At 38.7% G+C, this 13,608-nt stretch overlaps 1 protein-coding gene across 1 annotated transcript; it reads right to left on the minus strand.

The window, feature by feature from the left end:
* Positions 1-3,967: 3,967 nt before the first annotated feature.
* ckma (creatine kinase, muscle a) lies at positions 3,968-12,634 on the minus strand. The gene is made up of 8 exons (XM_035433101.1): positions 12,527-12,634; positions 10,582-10,793; positions 10,070-10,224; positions 9,842-9,974; positions 5,391-5,562; positions 5,160-5,283; positions 4,613-4,802; positions 3,968-4,444 (listed from the first exon to the last, which is right to left on the minus strand). The coding sequence occupies exons 2-8, from the start codon at positions 10,772-10,774 to the stop codon at positions 4,266-4,268; spliced, it is 1,146 nt and encodes a 381-aa protein (XP_035288992.1). The 5' UTR covers positions 10,775-10,793; positions 12,527-12,634; the 3' UTR covers positions 3,968-4,265.
* Between the last annotated feature and the right edge of the window lie 974 nt (positions 12,635-13,608).

Consider the following 13,608-nt stretch of genomic DNA (forward strand, 5'->3'; position numbering starts at 1 on the left):
GAATCCATTACAAAGTCCTCCTCCTCACATTCAAATGCATTCACTCACATGCCCCCACCTATCTGAAGGCCCTGCTACATCCCCAAACCTCCACCCGCAGTCTCAGGTCCAAGGCCATCCACCAACTCCACATTCCTAGGACCAGACTCCGCACCATGGGTGATCGCTCCTTCAGTGCTGTTGCCCCTCGCCTCTGGAACTCACTGCCAAACCACCTTCAGCTCCCTCAAACACTCTCCTCATTTAAAACTGGTCTCAAAACCCACCTGTACCCCATTGCCTTCAAATAACTTCCTCCTTGACTTCTTTACTTGTTGTTTTAACCTTTAACCTTGTACTATTTTGTCTGTGTTCCTGGTACTGGTCGTTTTATTTTATTTTTCTTTCTTTTAAAAAGTGTACTACTGTTTTGTTGTGTATTGACCTCACAATATGTACAGCCCTTTGAGATACTGCTTGAAAAGTGCTTTATAAATAAAATGTATTATTATTATTATTATTATTATTATTATAAAGAACTATTATTGAGACACACGGCAGGGGCTAAATTCAAACTATAGCTAACAGGCTGGCAACATCACAAACCCAACACCAATCCCTCTGAAAATAACTGTAGCTACACCCTCATTTGAAGGGCATCCCATGAGCCTACACTTACAAGATCATGCTGATCTTCTTCAAATTAAGCTCCCGAGCTCTGATGCTCATGACAGAAAGTAGCCTAGAGCCAGTCTATTCAGTCTCTTCTGCCTGATGCTGCTCCTCAGGTAGTTATTGATCAATTGTAATTTCAAGAAATAATTCATTTATTTAAACTGCACTCTGCTGTTGCGACTGTGTCAGGTGATATCGTCATAACCGCAGTAGCCTACACACTTTTAAAATTATTGGATGATGTTCCAAAATAAGCATTTTCGCAAGTAAGGAGACTGAGCCATGTGTTGGCGATCTTAGTTTTACAACATGTCCTGAATGACAGTAGTTGAGCAAGTAATTGCTTTTTTTAATCTTTTTATCTTTTATCATCTGAGATTTTGTAAGATATTTTGATATGCTTAGTTGAAGCTAGGACTCTTCTTTGCTGTCCTCCTCAGCTATGGGTAGCTAACCTTTGAAATTCTCTGCCAAAACTATGGTGGGTGGATAAGTTCAAAAATAAGGAGAAGCCAAACAATAAGGAAAGACCTAAGGGTAAAGAGAAGGACACACCTTAGGAAATGGAGAAACCTAAGGATAAGGAGAAGGATATGCCTGAGGAAAAGCCTATGGATAAACAGAAGGACAAGCCTAAGAATAAGGGAGAAGAAATACAGATAATAGCCTTTGTAAAACTACAGAATTGATGTACGCTTTGGCTACGCCCTCTGGTTCACAAGTTGGAATCACTTCACTTGCAATGTCTAGAAGAGGGAACTAGCAAGCTAACCACTGTTTTTTATACTGACCACTTGGTAATCTAGGTTATGCATTTTTATAAAAAAAGGAAATTTGCAGTGCTGGAACAGTAATTGACAATGAGATAGAAGATACATGTGCAAAACAGGCATTGAAATCATGGGAAAAACAGATTAAGGTTTTAGTAAATCAGAGGCAAAATGGTTAATAAAGAGTCATATTAAAAACTGATGCCCAGAGGAATAGAATAGAGGAAGTAAAGTTTGACGTTTATTTGCCATTTTCCAGGTCTGGAGATGGAAACAAGAAAGAGGAGAATGTTATTTCTTGATTAAGACTTTATTACTAGTCACCTGTGTATTGTAAAGAACCATGAATCAGGTAGGCATGATTTTTGTGGTGAGCAAGATATTTCACATCATTAATAATTGTGGTAAACATTACTGGCGAAAAAAGGCATAAACATTTGTATGAAAACAATGGTTGCTTTTTATTTTTTATCTGTAATAAATGCATAATGGCTCTGTCTTCTATTTCAAGAAAAAAATGACAAAACACAAATATAAATTCACAGATGAATTGCAAAAGATATTAATGTGTTTTGTCCTCTTTTTTCAAAACTGATTTGGGAACAGCTTACCTGCTTCTTCGTCATCAAAGGTAGGGGAGACTATTGATGAAATAGCCCCATCACGATCATTATGTTTTGCCGAGCCTGTAAAAATAGTTCCATTTAAATGTGAATATTCATATATAAATATCACTAATTTGATTTGCGAAGCATCCAACAACCGACAACCCCTCATCAAAAAATTCAACCCGCAGCAACACTTCAAAAGTATTCCAATTCTGCGGGAAAACCACTGAGTTGGCAGCATTGAATGGCAGGGACCTGAACCTGGATGGTACTTAGTAACCATTTCTTTATTCCACCTTCTGTTAGTTCACAGGTTCTGCTGTGGCCCCACAACTCTAAATTCTCAAGTCCAGCACACACTCAAATTCATTCAGAGGTGGTTCTGGTGGATGTCCAAGGAGTCTGATGTGTGCTCCTTTGTCACAGCTTGTCCCACCTGCGTATTGAGTAAAAATGTGTGCCTGCCAGCACACCATTCCTATCCCAAGTCACTCTTGGTTGCACATTGCAATGGACTTTGTCATGGGGTTGCCACCTTCTGATGGGTCTGGTTGTTAGTCATTCAGCAAGTCATTTAAGCTACGCGTGTTACATTTTCTGACCGAGGGCAAGATTTTGCAGTCTCCTTAGCTGGTCTCCCAGTTTGTCCCCTGAAGACCTTTTCGATGTGTTTTTCAGCAGGCAGCCCTGCCCCAAGTTTTTACCATGGGCTGAGTTATATACACAATACTCTTATGAATTACTTTACTGACCTGTCTCCCTTTCAATGTAAGTGTGGGTTCCAGCTACCCTTGTTTCCCATGTAGGAGAAGGAGGTGGGTGTGCCTTCAGCCCAGGAATTCATTCAGTATTCTAAACTTCTTGCCCCTTTTCTGTCCTTTGCTCTCTGAGCAACTGTTTTGCTTCTATAAATCAATGTATGAGGGGCATTTTTTTTATTAAATGAGGAAAAAACTGAAATACTTTTAATTGGACCCAAATCTAAATGAAGCTTTTTTTAAATAGACTCAGAGGCCTGGCTCAAATCAGAGGTTAAAAGCCCTGGAGTAATTTTAGACTCTGATTCCTGAGTCCAGGAAAAGAGAGCAAATTACTCCTGTTTTAGCTACCCTGCATTGGCTTCCAGTTAATTATTATTATTATTTTTTATTTGTATACAAAGCTCTTAATGGTATAGCCCCTTCTTATATCTCAGACTCACTAACATTTTGTCACCCACTATGCCCCATACTGTGGAACTCCATACATAAGGACAAAATATTTTTACTTGTGCTATTTTAGGTATTTTTATTTTCACATGGTATTTTATTTAATTTATTTTTATTTATTTAATAATTTTTAATTCACTGTACTGTGTAAAACACTTTTTGAGCTGCATCTCTGTATGAAGGGTGCTATACAAATAAAGTTTATTATTAGTATTATTATTATTACTATTTTTATTATTATTATCAAACTGCTATTACACCCCTGTTACACTCAGAATACATTGTATGTCATTTCTTGACATGTGATATTATTGTACTGTGGCATGAGTATTACTTGTATTACTGAAATTATACTCATAATACACTGTTATGACACTTATGACAAAATGTTAAATTTTAAACATGATCTTGGAATGACATAATAGTGATTATAAGAGTTATTTTGCAGTTCAACCAGACAAATTAGCAGCCTCACTTGTTGAACTACTTCAGTTAAGCAAGTTAACATTAGCTACTCAGACTAATAATGTATGTGTATTTATCTCCATGCACACAAGGAAACATGATGCTATATTATGAGGAGTGTGGCTGGGCCAGTTGTCATCAATTTCTTTAACTGTCACCACTAGTATTTATAAACTCACTTCTAGTAAAGTAATGATGTCATAAACAAAACATTCTTCACATACAAAATTAATACAAAAACAAAGCATAGATCATAGCCAAATGAAGACCAGATCATCTTTATTGATTGTGTCATGGGGCTAGTTTTATTGAATTGTTTCCTGATTCTTAAACCAATAAAAATGTTGGTGATGTCACAATTTCAGGAATGCCTGGTGGTGGAGGCGTGATCCCAGGATTTTACCAATAGCACAGGAAATATGGAAAAAGACAGAATGGAAAAAGGAGGAAGAGAAGAGAAAAAAGAATAGGGATGAAAGAATGGAGTCAAGAGTCTCTAGAAAGGCCATGTCGGCATGTGTGTTGTTGGCTTTCACAATATAAAAAGTGCAACTCCCTCTTTACTTCTGAGCTGGAATCATGCTTTCAATGGCTTCTCCCTTCTCCAGCTTCTTCTCCATCTCAACCATAAGTTTCACACCATCAACTACCAGCTGGACCTGCTCAACCTCAGAGGAGCCCAGACGGTCAGCATTGGAGATGTCAAAAACACCCCCCACAGACGCAGTGTCCACACCACCTGGAGAAAACAGGAAAGAGGTCCTCATCTAAGAGCTCATCTGCCATTTTATGCTATCATATTGAAAAGATGCAAAGGAGTTCACATGTCTATTCATGTTCCATGTCTGTCCACATGTACATATCAACTGTTTTCAGACAGAATATGCAGTGTATAGAAGAAGCGCACCTGTGCCACGTTTCTGCAGGCGCAACCTGGTAAGGATCTCATCAAACTTGGCGTGTGTGCTCAGCTTGGGCAACTTGACATGCACACCACCACGCAGGCCGGTGCCAAGGTTGGAGGGGCAGGTCAGCACATAGCCCAGATGCTCATTCCACATAAAGCCATGGTTGTGCTTCTTGAAGATCTCCTCAATCTGTCACAGATGAAGAGTAATAGGAATGGAATTCCAGATAAGCTACTCCCACAAGGTGCAACCATTTCAATTATTATGCATATGATTATGAACACTATACTTTGTTTATGGATGCATATAAAACTGGGTGAATATATGAGTATCTGCAGGACATATGATAACTGCAAATTGTATGGTTCTGGGTAAAATAGCTTGTATCAAATAAATAGATAATTTTCTGTTAGCATGAAAGGTCTGATATGGATGAAGGAGTGACAGGTGAGGTAGATTACTGAGGGCATTGTGAGCTTTGGCAGGGCTAAGGTTAGGGTAATGCTTAGTGTTAGGGTGATGGGGCATTTGAATCCTGATGCACACCTTCTGCAGGCCCACGCAGAAACGTCTGAACACCTCTCTCATGTTGCCACCTTGCTGCATGGAAATGACACGCAGATGATCCTCTTCATTCACCCAGACGAGGAAGGTCTTGTTGTCATTGTGCCTTTATAAAACAGCTCAGTCATCAATACAAATATTAGTCCATCCAATATGGACTAATAAACATTATTTTTAAATAAATTAGTTCTTTGTAAAAAGTCTCATACTCACCAAATGCCTCTTGCATCAGGCCAATCACGAGCCATACCAGCAGCCAGCAGCAGGGGGGAGACAGGCTTGTCAAACAGGAAGTGGTCAGCAATCAGCTGCTCCTGTTCCTTGTCGGTCATGCTCTTAAGGGGGTAGTACTTTCCCTTGAACTCTCCATCCAGGCTGTTCAAAGCTTTTAAGCCAGACAAGTAAAACTCAGCAATAGCCTGCAGGTGCAGACATTTCATGAAATGCCACAAATTGCAAAGTCAGTCACATAACTTAATTTAGAAAATTGTTATTCTGTGATATTATTAGTATTTCAGGCCACAATGCTGAAACCCTACGGTTTTTGTATTTTATTATTAGAATTGTTGTTGTTGTTATTGTTATTATGCTATTATTGTTATCTTCTCCCACACTTTTGCAATTTTCTGTGAGATGGTAAACAATAGAGACATGAGCTTTGGCATAGTGGTCAGGTTACTTGAGGCTATATGGCCATGCAATATAAGCACAATTGGCCTCTGGGTGGTGCAACAATTAAAGAACAAAATGTTTTTGCCTTTAAACAGTAGTAACTCCCACACCATATGTCTGATTTTCATGATACTTCGTTTACATAATAATGTGATTGAGCCCCACAAATTTCCAAATGAAACCAGTAAACTCTGTCATAGATTTTCTGCCAATTTTTATTTTTTGAAAATTGTTTATTCCTGAAGGCTTTTTTGTTTGTCAACCAATCTTCACTAATATTTCTGTGCATGTTTATTGGACTAGATATACAAATGCTTTTGTAAACCAGCCCAATCGGGCAAACAACATAGCCTCATTGGTTAAACAACATTAACCAATGAACTTGAAAATTGGCAGGGCCTTCAACAAAATTGGATATAATTACATAATGGTTTGACATGTCATAATGGAATTATCCTTTAGGTTCCTCAATATATATCTACAGGTATATTTAATTTGACAAATATGGGGTGCTACAAATCACAAAACAATACCTCGAAAACCTAGTGATGGAATTAGACAAAATCAAGTACTCAGGATGTGAGACATATTTGTCCAAATGTGAAGTCTGGCAGGAATTTGTCTAAGTGGGTACAGCCTATTACTTAAAGGAGTAACATGGTGGTTTTCACACTTTCTCGGTTTTATGTGTTATTTGTACAAGAGGCATTGTAGAAACACGATGAGTAAAGTATTGAATATGTCCGTTGTTTATTTTTGGAGAAATAAGCGTTTTAAATTTATCGTCCTATTTTCAACCGGTTGAGAATGTTATCGACTTAGTGCGTCACAAGTACAGTAACCACTCCTCTTTCCACGCCCCGTAAAGAAATCTGACTGGACACACCGTCCTGCTACAAGTGTGCTCTGAAGTTTAGGTAGCAAACAACAAGGCTGACGTAATTTACATAAACATTCACTCACTGTGGCCAAGCGGAATCGATAACGTTTCAGAAAATATATAACTTTAAAAGGTTTAATTCAATCTTCTACTGGGAATTTTGCCGTTTATTGAGGTTGTGAAAGAAATGTTCAGTGCCGCTGACTATAATCGAATGTTTTTGAGATTTACCGTTTGATTGAGCAAGTATCATTCAAAGTACATTTTTATGGGTTAGTGCTGTCCGATTATGTTAGCTACTTCACATTAACCTTGTATGGCGATCAATAAAGGCTAACAGCACAGTACCACTTAATTATTGTCACTTCTATAACCACTGTAATGAGCTAAAAAACGGTGACAAACTACTTTTCCCATGAGAAATGTATTGTCGAGCTCACGCGCATACACTGCTGGCGACATTCTAAAGCTCCATTTTGCCCTCCCTATTGTCAGTCAGGTTGCTGTGATAGCTCATTCTAAATCATATTTGGGGACCCAGCTAGCTAGTTTGCTTTCATAAGGACATTATAGTTGTGGTTTTAACTTGGCTAGCTAGCTAGCAAAAATTATTATTGGATATAAGTCAACGTCCTTAGCTATCGATACTTGATATACTAAGTTAGCTAGCTTGTGAAAAGCTAGCTAAGCAGTTTCCCAAGATGAGCGCGTAGCATGGTGGTAGCTATGGTAACGGGGTACGGTCTGTCAATCATAGCTAACTGACAGTTTTCATTACCACGCCCAGACAGTTCAGATGAACTTTTATAGTGGGAAGTTTAGGCTTAGAAAAATAAGTTTTAAAATACATTTAAATGACTGAATAATAAAAAAAATTATGAACATTTGTCTTGTTGTTGCCTAAAGACTACTGGCAAGTGTCACGTTCACCCACCATGTTACTCCTTTAATGGCTTATAAGTCAGAGGGGGTGTGGCCTATTCATTTGGAATGTATATATCATATTTCATATGAATTCAAGAATGGTGGACAATGAGTTCTTATTTGCTGTATACTGAGGAAAATAAAACAGCATATCAGTGTACCATTGACTGTGTTGTGCATCAAATACCTAGGTGTCATAATTGACAAGAAATTCAGTTGGAGAGAAAATTCGAGTTATAATTTCAAGAGAGCTCAGTCAACATTGTAATTCCTACGAAAGCTCATATCCTTAGATTTTTGTATTACTGTGGTTCAGATGTTCTACAATATTGTTGTGAGTAATGTATAAACATTTGCAGTTGTTTACTAGTGGGTAACCTGACTAAGGAGGATGTGAACAAACAGAAGACAATTAAGAGAGAAAACTCAGACACATGACATGACAAATGGCTCTCTCAAATTGTCCTCTACCTACTGACACCCCAATCTTGCACTAGGCACTGGCACTAACCACTTACAGCTGTTGTTAGCTGCAAACGTTGTAAAAAAACGTCAAAAGAAACCACAGGTTTTGAGTCTCCACCAAGGGAATAATTTTTAAACATATAAAATTGTATGGAGAGTGAGAGGACATTACACTGCCATTAACACTTTAAATTACCATCAAACCCTCTCTTGTTTTACCATTTCCATCATCTCTTCTTTCTTGAAATCCATAAAATAATCCTGTTACTTTAAGACTTGGAACCCACTCATTGCTGCTTGTGGCTATTTTTTCATTTATTTGATATTGTTGTAGTAATACCTACAGTAATGTAATACCTACAGTACTGAAACAACATAATACAATAAAATAAAATAGCGATTAAGATAGAAGCAACTTGTGGAAAGCTGCTGCTGCTCACCTGATCTACAATTTTCCCAGGCCCAGCCATGTCATTCCCCTACTCATATCCCTCCGCTGGTTACCAAAATTGTTTAGCATCAAATTCAAAACCTTGCTAGCCTACTGAGCAGCTGAAGGGACAGGTCCATTATATCAATAAAAGACCATCAAGCTCCACACACCTACCAGACCTCTCAATTCTGCTACCTGTGGGCATCTGAACCCCCCCCCCCCCTCCACCACATATCGTATTCCTGCACTTGCTGATCATTTTTACTGTCTGTTCTAACCCCCTGGGGGTGGAATAAGCTTCCTACAGCAGTCAAAACAGAAGAAATCCCACGCATCTTCCAAACCAAATTGGCCTGCCTGTTCAGACTGCACAATGCCCTGACCCTCTTTAGCTATTCTATTTTTTTCTTTTCAGTATAGTTGTGTAAATATAGGCAAGCTCTGTGGTTTTTTTAAATTAAAATACCAATTGTGGGTTTGTTTGACTAACTATACACTTACTGATTTTAAATTGTATTCTTGAGACTACAGCCTGATTTATACTTCCTCCCATGACCTTTTCGACAAGTGTCGTTTTACAAAAATGACAATTTTTCAACTGAAAAAAAGAATTCACCTCTAGAATTCTGTTACATTGCAGACATCATACTTTGTCGCCTTGTATGAATGAACAGCCAGATTGAAAACCAAAATTCATTGTGGTGGATACCTTAGTTTATTTTATAGTCTATTATTCTGGTTTTGACTGGTGTTAATAAAAATGCAGGGGATAGAGGAAAATCTGTGAGAATAAATAGCTTAATAAAGTAGTGCGTGTACGATGTGGGGATGGATGCTGTGAATTACATCATTGAACCAGTTAGATGACATACTAAAATAGTTGAAATGCCAGCATATGACGCATCCGCTTTACTAGGTTAGAATATATTCACCTTTTTTCGCGTTATGTGGTTTATATGACTGACAGACCACCTTTTTTTCCATTCACATCATATTTTTTAACAAAAGTATTTATAAAAAGTTTTTAAAAAGTATATATAAAAGTAAATTTCAACATCAGCAGTTTGGCAGTCTTGTTACCATAGAGACAACAGAATCCTGCCGGCAGGCCTTTGCCGAAGTACAAATGCGACACCTTCATTTTTGTTGCACAACACTTACAAAAGGGCATATGCGTATAAATCAGGTATAACAGTGATGCTCTAGATATACATGTCTGCTAAGTGATTATTAAGTAATCTAATGAAGGAATAGTGGTACACTAGGTGCACAATGGGGGCCACTACTTACCCTCAACAGACAGCTTTTCAACAGCTCTGCGCTCACCACGGCTGTTGTGAGGGGGCAGGGTGTATCCTTTGATGCTGCGCCCAGTACGCACACGTGAGCTCAGAACATAGTTGGGGTCAAGATCATCACCGCCCTGTAGAGGCACACTCATCATATCATTTACTGACATATTCTTTATATTATAATAACATTTACAGCTGTTTTGATACCTGAGCCTTGGCAGTGTACCTTCAGGTTCTCAAAGTTCAGGTCAGTCTTGTGCTTGTCTGTGGACTTGTAGCCGCCATGACGGTCAGAGATGATAGGGTCCAGCAGATCCTTGAAAACCTCATAAGATTCCTCATCACCAGCAACACAGCCAACGGTCATGATGAAGGGGTGGCCTGAGGACAGAGTGGAATCAAGAATCCGGGCATTCTTTGCATATTCACAATCAAGGCCAAGATGATAGCTGATAACCCAGAAATCTGAACTGAATGACTTGTGTAAAAGGATAAGGTTGCAACCTTATGATAGGGTGTTGTTGTCCATCCATGCTTGGACAGTTTACATTAATGTGTGTGGATTCTTAAGTTTTAAGTTTAAAAACACGGGTTGTTATTCTGTGATTTAAATCCTTTAATTGTCTAGAAGCTCATCAAACAGCACGTTTTTGAAAATAATAGAATATCATGTTGGTTTGGATTTCAGAAATACATCAAAGCACTATTTGATATTGGCCCTTTCATTGCAACCCTTACCTGGATTGTCCACTCCAGTCTGGATGACATCATCCAGAGTGTAGCCGCTGGGGGTCTGTTTGTCCCTCAGCTTGCCGTAAATCTCCTTGGTCAGGGCTTTGGCCATGTGGTTGTTGTGTTGACTGAGGTCTGGGTACTCTTCCTCAACGGTGAAGTTCAGTTTGAAGTTGTTGTGAGTGTTTCCGAAAGGCATGATTGCTTTCTTACGTGGTCTGGAAAAGATATATTTGTATTGCTGTTACAGAACAGTGACTAATCTCTCAACCAATCAAAAACAGTTTCAGTTCCCCATGTATGAGTGGTGGGAAACAATCACAAAAACAAAAAAATAGGGGGCACAAGTATGTTTTCTGATCTGTGAGGCAGAGAAACCAAGAACAACTTTTGTAGCCAGTAATCATTAAGACTATGAGGGAGTGTCTGCTTAACAACAATTCAAAGGTTGTGAAAACCATGGTCCCTTTACTAGTTATAGATGTCATCAGCCAACTCATGGAACAGCCTATCAATAGCACTTATAGCTGTAGCACTTGTATGCACCTAGCAGCTGAACATTTTTAACACCTCCCCCCCCCAAAAAAAATAAAAATAAAATAAATACAATAAAAATAACATGCATATTTAGACTCACTAGCTTCTTTACATGACATTCCTGCAGAGCTCTTTACATTTGGAACTGTCTAAATATAAGTTGAATTGTTGGTTCAGTCTACAAGGCAACGTGTGAAGCAGCCAATAAACTGTACCAGTAACCACTCTTACAAATCCATTATCTTTGCACTCAGATCTTGTCTGTAGTGGGATATACTTACTTTTCTTTATCTACCACAGGATTAGAAAACACCAGAATATTCCAGGTGGTCATACTATCAATGATTAGCTGTCAAACAGTGGTCTATTTCAGAATTGAGGGACAGCTGTGGGTTATAAATGTCCAAAATGGGTGCTGGGTTTTGTTACCTACATTCTGAGGCATATCCCATTACCAGAGTATTGCATCACACAGATATACACATGGCTTTACACAATCCTCACCAGAACATTCCTGCTGAGGCAGTACTAGGTGATATGCACCTACCACTGGACAATGCTGAACTCCAACCTCTACCAACCAATGAAGCCACACATCAATGTATGCACAAAGCCCATCACTGGAAAAATACTCCCCCAATCAGAAGCGAAGTGCTTTGAAGTATAAGAAATATAAATCATCATTAAAAAATTATGCCCATAACATGCAAAACTCTTATGTGGAAAATTACAGTCAAGCAGTAGTTCATAAACCAGATGCCACAAGTAAGAAAGTTTTTTTTTGTGTGAAAATAGGGGCGTGAAACAGATTTTTAAAAATTTATTTCTACCCAGTCTCGATTAGTCAAATTGTCAAATGGCTGGCTTAGTGTGGGAAGCTCATGTATTCATCTGCAATATTTCTATGTACTATGAAATTTAAGATATAATAACCTGACACATATCTGTTGTATAAAGTACTGTTAATCCTAACAAATTGTATAGGAATGCAACTTAGTTCCATCTTCCATTCAACAAATGCAACAATTTGTCACTGAGTAAGCCCTCTAGTTATTACACGGTAACATTCTTTTATATTCTTATTGGCAGTGATATCTCAGCTGTATCTGTCTTAGATGCATCATATCGCCCTACTTTGTCCAATGCACATATGCAAAATGCAGATAAACAGGGTGCAAGTTGGGCTGCCCTTCTGGAAAACAGTAGCTTATAGCCCTCATAGCATAACATGCCAAGATATGAAATAAAATCTTCAAACCCATACATCTAAGAGACAGAGGAGGTGCTCTTATGAATTCAAATATTTATTTTAAGTACCAACATGAGCTACATGTTTAAATTCACCTTATAAATATTATAACAACCTAATTCCCTCCCACTTCCACTCAATCCTGCAAGACAAATTGGGTTTTACCTGCACAAAAGAAAGAGGTAACAGTCCTTGGGATCAGATCCTGTTCACCAAAGCCAATATTAGGGGTTGCCCAAGTTTGAAGGTTTTAGCCCTTAGCTTATATACCCCGCAGGCTTGCACCCATTGGTTGGGACATTTTATTCTTCCTAATTCCTCATTGGCTGGGTTCGCTGTCTCATACCCTGTTTAGTTTCTGAAAGGCAATAACTTACATCACAGTCGCCCAAGTTGGGACAACAGCTGTATCCCCCATCTCAGCCCCTACCCCATACATAGCTGACAGAGAAGGGGGGAGGGTAAAGACGGGAATGCTAGAGTGGAGTGACATAAATTCAAAAAAGCTGAGCCACACTTTTGCCAGACATGCCAGAGATGCTTACACTTAGCTTATGGGTTGGAAAAAATAACTAGTATTTCTTCTGTTATCACATGGCTTAATTTCCATGCTAACTCCCTAGGTTCCAAAGGTCATATCCATGTTGAGTCCCTTAACTCTTGGTGTCTTCAACTATATGCATTCAGGTCAAGATTTCTTCAGCTTCAGTAACCAGAAAAACATATATATTTGGCCCAGAATGACAGAATCGGAAGTGCCTTATAAAGGGAAGCCTGATCCGGTCTATCAAGGCAACCAAGGAAAACAGTCCAAGGGGAACCTGAGATCTACAAAACTAACTGATGGCTCTCACTGAGGAGTGGAACACAAGAAACTTTTCTCTTGGAAAACAGAATGCATGGAATACAGCAAGGAACTTTGAAGCCTCCTTCTAGAATTTGTCAGACCTCATAGTCCCATTTCTGGCACCAAATTTATGCATAGAGTGTAATTATTTTCAATCATACACTGAGGCACAAGCATATGGTGCTTTTTGATAGACGGTGACATTTTGGACAATTTTTGTTTGTAGGATGGATTAAACAGGGTGTGTTTTCAGCTTTTGGAATTAGAGAACTTTGCAAATGGTTAGTGTACCATGATGTTTAACTGTATGCAATAGAATATATGTGGCAGAGTGTGAAGCAGTCAATGTGGTTATCCTTGAGAAATGCAATCCAACAGTCTGGTCAGTCATTGCGTGCAG

The sequence above is a fragment of the Anguilla anguilla genome, chromosome 9 (assembly GCF_013347855.1).
Source record: "Anguilla anguilla isolate fAngAng1 chromosome 9, fAngAng1.pri, whole genome shotgun sequence".
NCBI lineage: Eukaryota > Metazoa > Chordata > Actinopteri > Anguilliformes > Anguillidae > Anguilla > Anguilla anguilla.